General features: G+C 41.0%; 1 protein-coding gene across 1 annotated transcript; it reads left to right on the top strand.

Annotated features, from left to right (window-relative positions):
• The first annotated feature begins 1,970 nt into the window (after positions 1 to 1,970).
• On the top strand, positions 1,971 to 8,684 carry gtpbp10 (GTP-binding protein 10 (putative)). The gene is made up of 10 exons (XM_042490357.1): positions 1,971 to 2,071; positions 3,319 to 3,512; positions 3,697 to 3,788; positions 4,454 to 4,598; positions 6,409 to 6,482; positions 6,614 to 6,666; positions 6,760 to 6,867; positions 6,973 to 7,050; positions 7,197 to 7,320; positions 8,295 to 8,684. The coding sequence occupies exons 1-10, from the start codon at positions 2,039 to 2,041 to the stop codon at positions 8,504 to 8,506; spliced, it is 1,113 nt and encodes a 370-aa protein (XP_042346291.1). The 5' UTR covers positions 1,971 to 2,038; the 3' UTR covers positions 8,507 to 8,684.
• Positions 8,685 to 17,766: the final 9,082 nt, after the last annotated feature.

The raw sequence follows: 17,766 nt of genomic DNA on the forward strand, positions 1-17,766 counted from the left end.
GAGGTAGATCTTCTCTGTCTTGATCGGAAAGTGTGTGTGTGTACATGTGAGAGAGAAACTGGGTCTTGCGTGTGCTTTTGTCGTCACATGCGCATCTCTGCACCGGCAGGCGTGCGCGCGTTCACGTGTAAAGAAGAGAGCCGGAAGATCAGAGCATCATCTCTCAGCATCCTCACAGAGACTCTCGGCAGCTCGCCGAGCGGGCTTTAACCCTTTGAAACCTTGATCCGCATCCGTTTCTTGTGTTATGTTTGGAAGTCTTTCGCAAGTATTTAAACTAAACCAGAGCAAATTGGCTTGATTTCTTTTTTTTAAAAAAGCATGACAAAAAGCGAATTATCCAAAAAAAACAGTACAGTATTATTAACAGGATTAACAGAATTATGTAACATAATTTTAAACGTGATTATTTATATATTTTTCTGGACATTTTTCTGAGCTTTTTTTTTTTAAATTAAAAATATTCTTGTCACTTTTGGGGCAATTACTTCTTAAGTTGCTCCTTTCCTGTTTTCCAAATTTTTGAAAACAATCAAGCCAATTTGCTCAGGTTTCAAAGGGTTACGAGGAGAGTTATAATTAAGAAATGCAATTCCCAAGTCTTAGTAGCTATTAATGGTCAGAAAAATGTTGTTTCTGCTCAGTAAAGCTTTGTTTTGGGCCCCTTTGTGTTTTACATCCTACAGCATAAAAGTGTTGGACAGATTTAACAAAACATTAGTGATGTGGCTTTTCTCAGTCAGAAGCCTCTGCTACCCAGCTAGCAGTTTTTGGCTCTAAAAAAGTAATGCTACGATGCAACCAATGCAATGTTTTAAAGTTTCAGCCGCAAGTTTACTTTTAGTTGAAAAAAAATGGGTTTTTTTGTTGTTGTTTTTTTGGTTTATTTTTATTGCAAAAACATCTTGCATTACTGGAACATTTAATTTTCAAACAGGTATGTAATGTCAGGCCTCAATAACATGTTCTGAATGTTGAACATGTTCTTCCTTTGTTCTCATGTAACATTGTGGGAACGTTTTATAAAAGAACATTCTATGATCTGTCACCTCTAAACATCACCAAAACATCCATAGTATGTTGCAGATCAAATGTGACATTTCAGTCAGCATTTAACCTTACAGGAGCATTATTTGAAATGATAAACATCCCTGAAAGGCTCTTTGAGCATAAGATTAAAATGTTATCTTTAAAACATTATTGCAACTTGTAGGAAACGTTAGCCAATACTGTAGGAATGTTCCCTGCTAGCTGGGTAGTGACACTAAAGCTGAAAAATATCCTAGTGGTGACACTGGAGAATTTGTTATCCAAACTGGAAAGGGTTCATCCTCTGGAGAGTATAAATGTGCTCATTAAACTTTACAGATATTGTTCGTACAAATGGAAGATTTGGCCCAATCGGGGCGCTACTTATTCATGTAGAATATAATTTCTTTGTAAAAGATTACCAGACTTATTTTGAGTTACCTTTTAGGACATTGGTTTTCAGCCAAGGGTCCAAAATTAGGCTATCATTTGGATATTTTTTTATTTTTTTTTTTTTAGATTAAAATGTCCAAAAATACATAACTGCTTTAAATGCCACTGTGTTGGCAGGAAACCAGTGATGTGTGCAAAACAAATGTTTTTTATTAATTTCATTTCATTTATTTATACGGCTCATAATAACATGGTAGAGCACAAACATAATAACAAAAACAATGGTCAAAATACAACAAATATTGTCTCTATCATGGCAGGAAAACAAGCAATGTCCTGATAATTAACACAACTGCTTTTCCTGCCTAAAAAGCTGCAGGGAGAACAAATTGTTTGCTAGTTTGCTACAAAACATCCGCATTTGTTTCACTGGAAAAAAGTGATACAACATGCAAACAAACTGAGCTGTCCATCAGCGCAGCTTAGTCCCGCCTCCTTGCTTCACGATCCAATGAGCTGCGAGGAAACCACCGCTTCCGGTCCCTTGTACATACACATGTCAACTCGCCGCTAGCTCAGTCAACATCCCAAAAAGTGGCGATAAACGCCACTGATAATGGTCCAGTTTAGTAGAATCTGCTTTCGGAAGGTATGTAATGTATCAGACATTTGTCGCAACCTCATGAAAATAACTCAACAGTGTCTGTTTAGTAAAAACAGTAATGGTGACATTGGCCGGAAAGTTAGCTGTAAGCTAGCTGCGGGGTAGCTCTCTTTGCTAACTATCAAAACATCAACATTCACTAACTTGGTGTGTGTGAGCTTCAGCTGCCTTTTTTAAACGTGGGATCTTAATATGAAGCAGCCATCCTTTACCGAACAATATGAACAGGTGTTAGTGTTGAATATGTTAAGTTACACGTTAGTTAAACGATGCGTTAACAGCTTAAGTGATGGTAAAAGTGTAAAATGCATTGAAAGTAAAGATACCCCTTTAAGCATGAAAACTAGTCTTTGGCCTACGAAACAGACATTATTGTCTCATTCCTGACCTTCCCTTTTAGTGGTACAAAAATATCAAAATAAAATTAACTGGTGTGCAAGCAGCAGCTAGTCCAGTAAAGGTGTCGTTTGTCAGATATAAAATGATGTCAGTGGATTGACATGAAGCAGATATTTAGGATGGATCTCTTGGCATTAAGAGTTAAAAATGGGTTATTTTAATTATGGAAAATACAACATTTTAAAGAGGTGCAGCAATGACATAACTGCAAGTTAAATACTAAAATATAAACACTATATATATATATATGTAAAATGCAATTTTCTATTACTTATGCTTACCATAACACAGTATTTGACCACTGCCATTTTCTTCTCCTAGTCATCTCTTTCTCATGCTTCTGCCACATATCAAGAAATGTTGTTAAAATGTTAAAAATTTAAACATTTAGAGGCATTTGAGGCCTTTAGTTAGAGGCAGCTCGAGGTTTGACTCAGCTGTTAATGGTAACAGTGACTCTGAAAGGTCCGGTGTGTAGGATTTAGGGGGATATATTTGCAGAAATAGAGTATTAGACTAAGAATCATTGTGTTTTGTTACCTAAGACTGAGCTGTTTATATCTACATACAGAGCGGATCCTCTTCAGTGGAGTCTGCGATGTTGTTCTACAGTAGCCCTGAACAGACAAACCAAACACAGGCTCTAGATAGGGCCAAACATGTTTTCCCATCAGCCACTGTCCTAAATTCTTGACACACAGGAGAAACTTCAGTTGGTTTCAGTCTGTAGCCTCACTGCTAAATGCCACTCAATCCTGCACACTTGACCTGAAAGAGATGGACATAAGTTTTTAATCTTATCTCTGAAAATGTCTCGTTTCTCCCTCCTGCAGTACGGAAACTTTGTAGATAACCTCCGTCTGTATGTCCGTGGAGGCAGCGGAGGCATGGGTCTGCCCCGTTTGGGGGGTCAGGGAGGAAACGGGGGAGATGTTTGGGTGGTGGCTACCAAGAACACGACCTTAAAGAGGATTAAGGACAAGTACCCTGAGAAGCGTTTTGTAGCTGGACCAGGAGCCAACAGCAGGTTTGTTCTTAAAAATACAACCGTAAGATTCCTTTAAAGTGTCAGGTATCTATTATTGTTGGCTTTCATTTATTGACATCAGCTGATGATTTATATTTTTGTCACGGATTGTCAAACATGTTATATATAAAATGCTACGGGCTGCTTTGTGTATTTTATTGTGTGTGAATTTTATTTTCGACAGTGTCAGAGCGCTGAAAGGAGAGAAGGGGAAGGATAAGGAGGTCCTGGCTCCAGTTGGTATCACAGTCACCACTGATGACGGCCAAATACTTGGTATGTCAAACTTCTAATGTAATACCTTCCCCATGTTGTACAATTCATGGTCAGCATCTGTGATACAAGTTTTATAATAGAGCGCCTTACTTTGGTTTGAGCTTTCATTTGTTTTGCAGGTGGCACAAAACCAAGAGCGAGAAATGGGATTAGTGTAGCCAATTGATGTTGCAGTAAAATCTAGACAGATTATTGGCCTGGAGGATTATTGGGGTTGATATTTGGCATTACGATTATCTGTATCAGTATTTTATTTTAAGGATCGCTGACAAATTTAATTAAGTACAAAGAAAGTGTCAGCACGGGAAGGACTTATACTTTGTAAAACCTCAGGAAGCCATTTTTTATAAATTAATTTTTTATTTAAATATTTCTCTTCACTGAAGAAGTTGCTGGAAACTTGCTGTTTATGATGTTTAAAGTTTCACTTTTGATTAAACATTTTTTAAGGGCATTTAAACAACGTTTTGTGTTGGAGTTTGTTATATTCCAAATTCTAAATAATTACAGAGATTTTAATTTTCATTGTGAGTGCACATTAGTTCTAAATATTGGTTGTTGGTCTCATTAAGTACTAATAATTAGGATCAATATTGGCCCTGAAAAACCAATATTGGTTGACCCCTAGTAAAAACTCATACATTTTTAACTCTTCTCCCTCCAAGGTGACCTGAATACTGAGGGTGATCGTGTGATTGTGGCAAAAGGAGGAGCAGGCGGCTCCTTCCACTCTATTTTTGAGCCCAAAAAGGGCCAGACCAGACACATACGGCTGGACCTGAAACTCATCGCTGACCTGGGTCTTGTTGGGTGAGAGCAGTAACACGCGTCAACATATTAGTTTATCTCATCTGAGACTCAAATTTGCAGAAATACTTCCGTTTATTTTATTTTTTAAAATATCATTCTGTATCTTAACAATAGTGATGCTTATGTTTCCAAATCACAAAATAATATTCTGGTCAAATTCTTTGTGTTTTAGCATCAAAATGCTATTTTGCTAAGCCATTCTAAACACCGGACCTGACATAAGGCACGTTTACATGGAGCCTACTAATCCGGTTAGAAATGGTTTAAAAGCCCAAATAGATTAAAAGTTATCCATATAAACACCTCAGTCAGCTGAAAAAGGCCCAAACGGATTCAAATTTCAATCGGTTGCGGAGGGGTAGCAAAATCTTTTCATTTGTATCATGTAAACAGTGAAGCTGGTTCATCGCTGGCTGTGTTCTGCATGCTTGCCTTTTTCTCCTCTTCATTGCGTCTTGTAGAAGTACGTTTGTATCATGCTGTCACATCAAAACAATTTAGCCACATGCCTTTGTGATGATGCACAGGAAAACCCTGTTTTAATCTTAAAAAGCCAAAAACTGCTGTGGATGCCATATTAGTTCCTATCTGAAAGTCACAATATAACACAAATAAACTAAATTAGACAGACTTTATTGTCCACCTCAGTAGAAATGTATCTTTTGTTTAGCTCAGCAAACACACAACACAATACACCATTAAAATGTAAATGTACAATATATATGCTGCAATAGTGCACATATTCCGGTAGGAGAGCTAAGTTAAATAAATAATAAAGGAAAACACATCTTATTAAAGTAGTAATGTTTCCTAATGCTGTAATTCTGTGTTGTTAATTGCCTGTATGGCATCGAGGATAAATGACTTTATAAATGTTCTGTCTGGTTGTAGAGACTCTAAATCGATGGTCAGACGAGAGTAGCTCAAACTAAGAGTGTAATAGATGTGAGCTATCCTCAATTAAACTTTTGCTTTCCTTTGTCCAGCACTATCAGATATATTGCTGAGTTGTTTCTGTGACTTGTCAATCACCTTCCCTGCAGTGTTGACAGTCTTGGAGAGGTTGTTTTTGCCCTCAGCATCCTCAGCATGTTGCCACACCATGCTGTAATGTTAAATAATGAAATTCTTTGAACCAGGCCTTTATACGCCAGTTTAGGAATGGGTTGGCTGACACCAAAACTCCTCAGCTTTCTGAGTTAGAAAAGACGCTGATTTGCTCTCTTAGAAAAGCTTTCTGAATATTTTTTTGTTAATGATGGAGTTGGCAGTAGACCGACTCCCTGTGTGCTGTGAGGTGAAACGACTGTTTCTGTCGATGGAGTCTGGCAGCTTTGCAGAGAACGATATAGCTGTTTCAGTTCCCCCACCGGATAGAGCTGTCTGACAGCGAGCACTAAAAATAACCCAAAAATTTGTGCACACTTAAACTGATACAGATTTTTTTTTAGGTGTTCCTAAAATGCATTTTGCTGCTGCCATAGCCACCAGACTCCTTTGACAGAAACAGCCATTTTTCCTCGCTGGTCTGCTGCTGCTGCTGCTGCTGATCGGATGGTTTGTTTGTGATGTTGTGCAACTTCAAGACCCAAAATAACTTGTTGTACGCAGCAGTACATTGCATAGCTTCTGTACTGGCACTCCTGCCTGCTCCTCTAAACTAGTAGTGTGCCGACCACCATCTGCTGTAGCTAATACTCTGACTATGGATCTATGAATATTTGCACAGTATAAATGCAGTATTATATTGAATCCCAGTGTGTCTTGGTGTTTGGGGATGAGGTCATTTTTGGTGTTGATTCACCTTTAGGTTCCCAAATGCAGGAAAGTCCTCTCTCCTGACTGCCATGTCTAATGCCACACCTCAGATTGCCAGCTACGCTTGTGAGTACATAATACTACACACGTGTAAATACGTTTCCTGCCTCAGTTGAATAATTCTAGCATATTGACTCTTTAGGTCAATATGCTGTAATTTCCTTTGTGGCATTTCTAAACTCTTTGTTATTTTACAGTCACAACTGTAAGACCTGAGATCGGCAAACTTATGTTTGAAGATTACAAGCAGGTATGAGAATGCACGTTAAATTGTCTTTTAAATGTCCATTGAATCTGTTTCCTTTTTTATTGGTTTTCCCTCATTGAGTCTTGTTTTTGGTAGATTTCTGTTGCTGACCTCCCCGGCTTGATCGAGGGAGCGCACATGAACAAAGGCATGGGCCACAAATTCCTAAAGCATGTGGAGAGGACTAAGCAGCTTCTGTTTGTGGTGCGTAGCGACAGGAAACTGTCTCATCATGTATGTTTGAATGTGATCAGAGTGACCAGCTGATGATGATGGAGTTTGATTTGGTTGTGCTCTTTCTGGCTGCAGGTCGATGTTTGCGGTTTCCAGCTGGCAAGCACAACGCGGTTTAGGTCGGCCTTTGAAGCTGTTCAGCTGCTCACCAAAGTAAGACTGATGATGCAAAAGATTTTAATAATAAAGTTCTGTAAAGTGACACATCATTGATTTATCCACCTCATGCACACAGTTATTTTTTTACCATCTCCATCTTCTTTTTCTCCCTCTTTCTGCTGTCTTTCCATGACCTGAAGGAGTTGGAGTTGTACAAAGAGGAGCTGCTCTCAAAGCCAGCTCTACTTGTTGTGAATAAGATGGACCTGCCTGACGCTGAATACAAACTAGCAGAGCTGAAGGAACAACTACAAAACCCAGATGGTAAATTCTGTATTGAAAGAGTGACTTTTCTGCGCACTGTGTGCTCTTTTATGACATTCTGTGTTATGGTGTTTTTGTGTGACTTTTTTTTGCAACATACTATACGATGACCTTTTTATCTTATGACATACAGTGACTTTTTGATTAAGTTTTTGACGACATACTATACTATAGCCACTTTACTCAGAGGTCCTGCAATAGGGCAGCAACAAAGTCCCGATAAACGAAGTTTATACCACACTGGAGCAGCGTGATTATACACTGCATCGCAGCATCCTGCGATCAAAAGAGTCATGACAAGCGTGACATGTAACATATGAGCGTCTGCCTCTGGGGTGGTAAATTATGCATCGGCAGCACTTATTAAACAATGACAAAGGCAAAAAGCTGCTATTTAAATCTCCCTCACTGGGTTGCAAACAAAGACGCAATAAAAGGTCAAACTCGTGCTGCCATGGTCAGCTCTTTGAAAACATACCATACTATTAGTTTTTTCAGTTGCAATGTTTTGACGACATAGCATAGTGTGAATTTTTGAAGACATACTATACTACGACTTTTTTGACAACATACTATACTATGGCTCTTTTGTTACTATAGTATTTTGTGATGAAATGTTTGACCACACACTAAACTATGACTTTTTTGATGAAATGTTGGACCACTTACAAAACTGTGACTTTTTGGTAAAATATCTGACAACATATTAAACTGTTACCTTTTGAGGACATTTTTGATGACATACTGTAGTATGACTGATGACATTTTTGACAACATAGTATACTATGAGTCTTTGATTAAATTTTTGACAATATACTGTAGTTTGACTTTTTGATTAAATATTTGACGACATATTGTACTTTGACTTTCAAATGACATTTGTCAACATGTCATACTGTGACTATTATTAAAATCATTTTAATTATACTATGCCTTGTAACATATAATACTATGATTACATTTTTTTCATGCAGAGTTCTCTGATATTTTGCCTGAGGATATGATACCTAAGAACTACATGAACTTCAGACATGTGGTCCCTGTTTCTGCCTCCACTGGGTCGGGTGTCGAACATTTGAAAAGGTGCATTCGGGAATCGCTTGATGAAGGTGCAGCAATGGAGAATAAAGCCACCCATCAAGACAGACTGCAGGCACTGAGGTTACAGTCAAAAGAGCATTTGTGATGAACAGATAACGTCATGCATTTCAGCGGAACCTACAGTGTACAATGACGGATGAGCTGTCTGCCAAACAAAGATATATTTGAACATAAATGGCAGGTAAACAGCATCCACCTGTGACAACAGAAACTGTGCTGCTTAGTGCAGAACTGTCCACGGAAGCGATGGCGGATGACGGTTTAAAATCAGACCATACATCCAATTTTTTGAGGCTCCAAAAGTTCGGCATGAGTTGTGCTTCAAGTGATCTTGTTTGGTTGAAGGTTATCAGAATCTAAGCCACAGCTAACATGGCCCCACAGGTAGAGTGTATTTTCCTCTGTAAATGAGGTCATTAGAGATGTCATCATAGACAGACGTGTTGATGAAAGTTTTATTTTATATTAAATATATTACAATACTGAATGATTAAGAGGAAAATTGAACATTGATTTTTGCATCGTCAGTCTGTACAGCATACAGGCAAAATCAAAAAATAAATTAAAAAAAGACAGCAACTGCAGTATTTAGATTGAACTAGTACATGTAGGGGTTTTCAACGTCCCTGCAGCAGAGTGCTGATGTGTCTGGCAGGATGGGACCACATGATTGAGACTGGGTGGTACACGAATACATTCAAGTCTCTGGCCAGACAGAGACGGCTCACCCTATGTGGAGCCAGAGTCCTCCTGTTAGGATCTGTCAGTCCAGCCTTGTGCGTAGGCAGATGCAGCAGATATGTTTGGAGGATTGACAGAAATCACTGCAGCCTGCATGGTCCCATCCTTAGCAGAGTCCTCAGAATGTAGTACAGCGCAGCGTCCATCACACTAGGACAAAAGTCTCGCTGTAGCACAGTATTTTTACAATTTGACAACATAATACAGTATGACTGATGAAATTATTTACAACAAGGAGTTCTCCATATCAATATCAGAAATATTTGTAATAATATTTTAAATTTAACAAGTTCATACACTGTATGACAGGTATAAAACTAATCAGGACATATACAAGACAAAACACAGCATTAAAAAAAAATTTACAAATTTACCCATTCCACTAAACCCCAAACAACATCTTAATATGATCTGTGGTAGTGCTGCCTTCATCCGTTTTTATGTCTGTAATGTGCTGTTTTGCTTTAAATCCGCTCAAATAATTAGCTAAGACGTTCCCAGACTATCAAACTGGGGGTTTCAGGGGAGGCATTTGTGTGCAAAAAGAAAGCTATTTGCTCCTCTATAAATTTGACAAAGACATTACCTGATGATAGGGGCGAATTAAAGCAGGGGAGGTTTACAGATAATGCAACACGTGCATGGTCTGATATCACAATACTTTCATACACACAGGAACGGACTGATGGTTGAAGTTGATTATCAGTAAGAAAGTAGTCAATCTTTGAAAAAGTTTTGTGCGCATGAGAAAAGAAAGAAATCTCTCCTGCTCGGATGAAGACAGCGCCATAGATCAGACACCATAATCAGACTGAATCACTGAAGCTGACTTACTCAGTATGACAGGATTAGAAGAGGACCGATCCAGCACAGCATCCAACCAGCAATTTAAATCCCCACCAAGAATAAGAGAGTACGAGCTGAGATTAGGCAACGAAGAAAACATAAATAAATAAATAAACGACATCGTCTGAATTAAGAGCGTAAACGTTTGCAAGCATAACTTCTACATTATAGGATCTCCCAGAAACAATGATATACCGACCGTTGGTATCTGAGATTACGTTGTGGTGCTCAAAGGGGATGTTTTAGTGCAAAAGAATTGAAATGTGTTTTAAGGAAGTCTGGATAGTGGCGTGGAAATGCTGCCGCGCCCACCGGGACATGAAGCGAGAATTAGCAGAACCGCGCATGCGTGTTTTTTTGTTCAATTGCAAGTTATTTTCGGTAATGATGTTAGTAGGTGTAGCTCAGTGGGTAAGGCAGTGGGATAGCGTTTGTAGGTTGTAGGATCGGGCCTCGCTTAGGAATAGTGATTTTTAATGTCTGTTGTCATCAGAAGTGTAGATCAGTGGATTAGGCACGTGTCTAAAGGGCTGGAGGTCAGCTGATCGAGCCTCACTTGTGCAATAGTTTTGCAACAAAACGTGGAGTTGGCATTTTATGAGATAATGCCACAATTGGCTAAAATTATACATATACAAGACAAGGAGACAGCTGTGGCACAAACAAACAGACAAACAAAATATGGTACACTTGGATATTAAAATATGTCAGCACTTCTGCTGATATAAGGGCCATATGGTGTTAAAATGGAAAATTCAGTGTCGGCAGTGACTTCTGTCGAAAACTCGACTGATATATGAGTCAGGCCGATATTCATTGATTTTGACAGACGTCACTGCCGATACTGGTTTTACCTGTTTCGGGACAACTTCACCTGATTTTTCGGCCAAAACGATATACCACTCAACTTTACATGCCTTAATTTATTCTGCAATACCACAATTAGTGTCTAAACTGTATGGATCTACAGCACATGATATTTTATGGCATAAATAAAATAAAATATTGGCTAATATCTACTTATATATCTAATATCTACTCTATATCTACTTTACTATTCTCCCACTTTCCCAACTTTCCAATTCCATTTCTTTACTATTTACTTTCTAACCCTTACTTATTCCTATTTTCACCTCTTATATTCTTATCCTCTACCTCCATCTTTTACCTTCACTCAACTTCCTGTTTCTCAACTCAACTTCCTGCCTATTACTTGATTTGTTGTAACTTGACTTACCTTCCTGTTTCTCAACCCAACTTCCTGTTTCTCAACTCAACTTCCTGCCTATTACTTAATTTGTTGTAACTTGACTAACCTTCCTGTCTCTCAACCCAACTTCCTGTTTCTCAACTCAACTTCCTGCTTCTTAACTTAACTTGTAACTTGACTAACCTTCCTGTCTCTCAACCCAACTTCCTGTTTCTCAACTCAACTTCTTGTGACTTGACTGTCCTTCCTGTCTCAACCCAACTGCCTGTAACTTAGCTGACTTTCCTCTCTTGTAACGTTACTTCTTGTCTTTCCCTTAGTTTTTTGTCCCCTGACTGTCCTTCCTCTCTCTAAACCCATCTTTAATAGTCTTCAAAAGTTATCTGACACAGATTGGACTTGAACCACCAACCTTAGAGACACTAACCATCTGACTTACCCACTAAGCCAAGTGTCCCTTTGACTTTGTGCTTTGGACAGTCTTTAAACTTCACTTGTTCTAGATAAGACCTGAACCCGTAATCTCAGGTACACTAACCACCAGCATTACACTGAGCCAAACCTCATCACAATATGCAAGTGTTCCACGTTCTCTCTAGCTTAGTATTTGCAGTGATGTCTGTCAAAACCTCAAATGATATATGAGTCAGGCCGATAATCTACTAAGTTGTTGGCAGGGAAAATTCAGGAGATAAGAAGCCAATTGTGTGTTTTTTTAACTGTTTTAAGGGTTTGTTGCAAAGTATGTCACAATGACTTATATCAGCAGATCAGACAGATATATCAGCCAATATTTTATTTTATATATGCCATAAAAGTTAAATGTCACCTAGCCCAGGTAAGACTTGAACCATCAACCCCACACACTCTAGCCACCTTACTTACCCACTGAGCCAAACCTCCCAATGCTTTAAATGCTTTTGATGTTCTATTGAATTTGAATTTGTAATTTTATGGTTTATGAGATGAGATTTTTTGACATACTATACGTTCTCAGCCATTTTTTTGACATGCTTAATTTTGCTGTTTTGGGCCTTTTTTTCTATCTATTGTACTATGTCAGCCATTTTTAACATACTATATAAAGAGGTCTTGGCCTTTTTTGACATTTTACTCAATAACGTGTCTCAACAACCTATAATATGTGGTTTTCAGCTATGTTCGATGTACCATACTATGGCGTTCTCAGCCATTTTTTCAACATGCTATATTGTGAAGTTTTTGGCCTTTATTTCAACATTGTGTACTATGGCGTGTCTCTAAAAGCTTTAATATGCATTTTTCAGCCTTTTTTTTTGACATGTCAAAATGATGGCCTTTTTGGCCTTTTTTTAAAGATTGGATGATATGAGGCAACTCTAGAAACTATATTATGTTGTTTTCAGTCATTTTTGGGGAATATAAAAATTTGAGATTGCTATAATATACTTTAAAATGTGATGTTTTTTGACACACTATACTATGATGTTTTCGTCCATTTTTTCAACATGTTTAATTCTGACATTTGTGGACTTTGTTTCAACATTGTATACTGTGACATGTCTCTACAAGCTACATGTCATTTTCAGCTATTTTTTTGACATGTCAAAATTTGACGTTTTTCAATATACTATACTAAACTGACCTCCTTTGCAATCACGCTCCTTCCCACAGCCTTCACTCCTCCAACGCAAACCTCTTCTCTCCACTGTGTAGAACCATCCACCGAAACTTGGGGGACAGAGCCTTCTCCATCGCTGCCCCCTCACTCTGGAACTTACTCCCAACACATATTCAAGACTGCATCGACACATCCAAATTTAAATCATTCCTAAAAACTCACCTTTTTAAATAGGCTTTTAATGTGTGATTGTTTAGTGTATTTACTGTGTATTTGTGTTTAACTGAATTATGTTCATGTTGCTTTTTTACTTCGGTACAGTTTGAGTTCATTTTAAAGCGCTTTATAAATAAAATGTATTATTACTATTATTATTTATGACGGTAAAGCATACCATCAGTGCTTTGTCAGTGAAGAGAGCCGCGCATGCACTGCTTCATCACACCCTGGGGATTATATGAGTGGATCAGGATCCCTTTTGGACTGACAAATGCTCCAGCTGATTTTCCAGCTGTATATGGAGGATTTCCTTGGAGACCTGAGGGATGAGGTATGTGTGCCTTACCTTAATGATGTTTTGGGGTTAAGTAAGGACTTTGACCAACATATTTAGAATGTGAGAAGAGAGTTTGGATGAAACTGACAAAAGTAGTCAAAAGTTGACATTTTTCGACATACTATTTTATGCGTATTTTGATGTTTTTGGCCTTTGTTTTGAAATAGCATGCTATGATGGGACTTATATGTCTTTTTAAGCCATTTTTAGGACCAGTCAAAGTTTGACTTTTTTTGACATACTACACTATTGCCATATAGACACCCTTAAAAGTTTCCCCAGCCTGGACGCGGGTCACCAGGAGCCAGGCCTGGGGGTGGGACCTCCTTCCCCTGGGCTCACCACCCATAGGAGGGGCCAAAGGGGTCGGGTGTTGTTTTGGGCGGCAGCCAAAGGCGCGGACCTTGGTGGTCCGATCCTCGGCTGCAGAATCTAGCTCTAGGGACATGGAATGTCCCCTCTCTGGTGGGGAAGGAGCCTGAGCTAGTGCGCGAGGTTGAGAAGTTCCGACTAGATATAGTCAGCCTCACCTTGACACATAGCATGGGCTCCGCAACCAGTCTTCTCCAGAGGGGTTGGACTCTCTTCCACTCTGGAGTTGCCACTGGTGAGAGGTGCCAGGCAGGGGTGACAATACTTATTGCCCCCCAGCTCAGTGTCTGTATGTTGGAGTTTACCCTGGTGAACGAGAGGGTAGTCTCCCTCCGCCTCTGGGTGGGGGGACGGATCCTGACTGTTGTTTGTGCCTATGGTCCAAACGGCAGTGTAGACTATCCACCCTTTTTGGAGTCCTTCGAGGTTGTGCTGGAGAGTGCTCCTTCTGGGGACTTCTCCCGTTCTGCTGGGGGACTTCAACGCTCATGTTGGCAACGACAGTAAGACCTAGAGGGGCGTGATCGGGAGGAATGCCCCCCTGGGTCTAACGTTTTTTTTTTTGAACCCGAGTGGTGTTTTGTTATTGGACTTCAGTGCTCACCACAGATTGTCCATAACAAACACCACATTCAAGCACAAGGGTGTCCATATGTGCACTTGGCATCAGGCTGTCAACCGATCACCACCTGGTGGTTAGTTGGCTCAGATGGTTTGGGAGGACGCTGGTCAGACCTGGCAGACCAAAATGCATTGTGAGGGTCTGCTGGGAACATCTGGCAGAGTCTCCCATCAGAAGGAGCTTCAACTCTCACCTCAGGGAGAGCTTCGACTATGTTCTGGGGGAGGCAGGGGACATTGAGTCCAAGTGGGCCATGTTCCGTGCCTCCATTGTTGAGGCGGCTGATCAGTGCTGTGGCCGCAGGGTGGTCGGTGCCTGTCGGGGCGGCAACACCTGAACCCGCTGGTGGACTCCGGCGGTGAGGGGTGCCGTCAAGCTGAAGAAGGAGTCCTATCAGGCCTTCTTGGCCTGTGGGACTTGGGAGGCAGCAGAAAGGTACCGGCAGGCCAAGCGGAGTGCAGCTACGGCGATCGCCGAAGCGAAAACCCGGGCATGGAAGGAGTTTGGTAAGGACATGAAGACTTACGGACGGCCTCGAAGAGGTTCTGGACTACCATCTGGCATCTCAGGAGGGGGAAGTGGTGCTCTGTCAACACTGTGTATGGTGGGGATAGTGCACTGCTGACCTCGACTTGGGATGCTGTGGATCGGTGGAAGGAATACTTCGAAGACCTCCTCAATCCCACAGATACGCCTTCCGGTGAGGAAGCAGGGCCTAGGGACTTGGGGGTGGGCTCTTCCATCTCTGGGGCTGAGATTGCCGAGGTGGTCAAAAAGCTTCTCGGTGGCAGGGCCCCGGAGGTGTATGAGATCCACACAGGGTTCCTTAGGGCCCTGGATGTTGTTGGGCTGTCATGGTTGAGATGACTCTGCAACATTGCGTGGACATCGGGAGCAGTGCCCCTGGACTGACAGACTAGGGTGGTGGTCCCCCTTTTTAAGAAGGGGGACCGGAGGATGTGTTTCAACTATATGGGGGATCACACTCCTCAGCCTCCGTGGTAAGGTCTATTCAGGGGTACTGCAGAGGAGGGTTTGCTGGACAGTCGAACCTCGGATTTAGGAGGAGAAATGTGATTTTTGTCCTGGTCATGGAACTGTGGACCAGCTCTGGACCCTTGGCAGGATCCTTGAGGGTGCATGGGAGTTTGCCCAACCAGTCCACATGTGCTTTGTGGACTTGGAGAAGGCATTCGACCGTGTCCCCCGGGAATCCTGTGGGGGGTACTCTGGGAATATGGGGTATTGGCCCCTCTGCTCGGTCTGTCCGTTCACTGTACGACCGGTGCCAGAGCTTGGTCCGCATTGCCGGCAGTAAGTCGGACTCCTTTCTGGTAAGGGTTGGACTCCGCCAGGGCTGCCCTTTGTCACCGATTCTGTTCAAAACTTTTATGGACAGAATTTATAGGCACAGCCAGGGTGTTGAGGGGGTCCGGTTTGGTGACCTCAGGATTGGGTCGCTGCTTTTCGCAGATGATGTGGTCCTGTTGGCTTCATCAGGCCATGACCTTCAGCTCTCACCGGATCGGTTCGCAGCCAAGTGTGAAGTGGCCGGGATGAGAATCAGCACCTCCAAATCCGAGGCCATGGTTCTCAGCCGGAAAAGGGTGGAGTGCCCTCTCCAGATCTGGGAGGAGATCCTGCCCCAAGTGGAGGAGTTTAAGTACCTCGGGGTCTTGTTCATGAGTGGGGGAAGGATGGAGCAGGAGATCACCAGGCGGATCGGTGCAGCATCTGCAGTAATGCAGACTCTGCACCGATCTGTCGTGGTAAAGAGGGAGCTGAGCCGAAAGGCAAAGCTCTCGATTTAGTGGTTGATCTTCGTTCCTACCCTCACCTATTGTCACAAGCTTTGGGTAGTGACCGAAAGAACAAGATCGCGGGTACAAGTGGCCTAAATAAGCTTCCTCCATAGGATGGATCGGCCCTCCCTTAGACATAGGGTGAGGAGCACGGAGTAGAGCAGCTGCTCCTCCGCGTTGAGAAAAGCCAGTTGAGATAAGTAAGAAGCGTCCCGGACACCTCCCCGGTGAGGTGTTCAGGGCACGTCCCACCGGCAGCAGACCCCGCAGAAGACCCAGGACACCCTGGAGAGACTAGTTTAGAATAGTTTTTGTCGTTTTCAGCCATTTTTTGGAGGGGTCCAAATTTGACTTTTTTCGACATACTATACTATTGCCTTTGTGGCCATTTTTTTGGACATTCAAAATCATGTGGTTTTGGGCTTTTTTTGGCCTTTATTCCCACTTTGCATACTATAACGCATCTCTGCAAGCGATAATATGTCGTTTTCAGCCATTTTTTGGAGGGGTCCAAATTTGACTTTTTTTCGACATACTATACTATTGCCTTTGTGGCCATTTTTTTTTGACATTCAAAATCATGTGGTTTGGGGCTTTTTTTGGCCTTTATTCCCACTTTGCATACTATAACGCATCTCTGCAAGCGATAATATGTCGTTTTCAGCCATTTTTTGGAGGGGTCCAAATTTGACTTTTTTTCGACATACTATACTATTGCCTTTGTGGCCATTTTTTTCGACATTCAAAATATGTGGTTTTGGGCTTTTTTTGGCCTTTATTCCCACTTTGCATACTATAACGCATCTCTGCAAGCGATAATATGTCGTTTTCAGCCATTTTTTTTGAGGGGTCCAAATTTGACTTTTTTCGACATACTATACTATTGCCTTTGTGGCCATTTTTTTGGACATTCAAAATCATGTGGTTTGGGCTTTTTTTGGCCTTTATTCCCACTTTGCATACTATAACGCATCTCTGCAAGCGATAATATGTCGTTTTCAGCCATTTTTTGGAGGGGTCCAAATTTGACTTTTTTTCGACATACTATACTATTGCCTTTGTGGCCATTTTTTTTGACATTCAAAAATCATGTGGTTTTGGGGCTTTTTTTGGCCTTTATTCCCACTTTGCATACGTATAACACATCTCTGCAAGCTATAATATGTCGTTTTCAGCCATTTTTTGGAGGGGTCCAAATTTGACTTTTTTTCGACATACTATACTATTGCCTTTGTGGCCATTTTTTTCGACATTCAAAATCATGTGGTTTGGGGCTTTTTTTGGCCTTTATTCCCACTTTGCATAGTATAACGCATCTCTGCAAGCGATAATATGTCGTTTTCAGCCATTTTTTGGAGGGGTCCAAATTTGACTTTTTTCGACATACTATACTATTGCCTTTGTGGCCATTTTTTTTCGACATTAAAAAATCATGTGGTTTGGGGCTTTTTTTGGCCTTTATTCCCACTTTGCATAGTATAACGCATCTCTGCAAGCGATTATATGTCGTTTTCAGCCATTTTTTGGAGGGGTCCAAATTTGACTTTTTCGACATACTATACTATTGCCTTTGTGGCCATTTTTTTGGACATTCAA

Source organism: Plectropomus leopardus, chromosome 7 (genome assembly GCF_008729295.1).
Source record: "Plectropomus leopardus isolate mb chromosome 7, YSFRI_Pleo_2.0, whole genome shotgun sequence".
Classification (NCBI taxonomy): Eukaryota; Metazoa; Chordata; class Actinopteri; order Perciformes; family Serranidae; genus Plectropomus; species Plectropomus leopardus.

Bases quoted from the DNA above. Each gene is read 5' to 3' on its own strand.
- gtpbp10 (XM_042490357.1), top strand. From the start codon at position 2,039: ATGGTCCAGTTTAGTAGAATCTGCTTTCGGAAG. The intron at 4,599-6,408 runs GTGAGAGCAGTA...ATTCACCTTTAG, and splicing joins GCTGACCTGGGTCTTGTTGG to GTTCCCAAATGCAGGAAAGT. The intron at 7,051-7,196 runs GTAAGACTGATG...CATGACCTGAAG, and splicing joins CTGTTCAGCTGCTCACCAAA to GAGTTGGAGTTGTACAAAGA.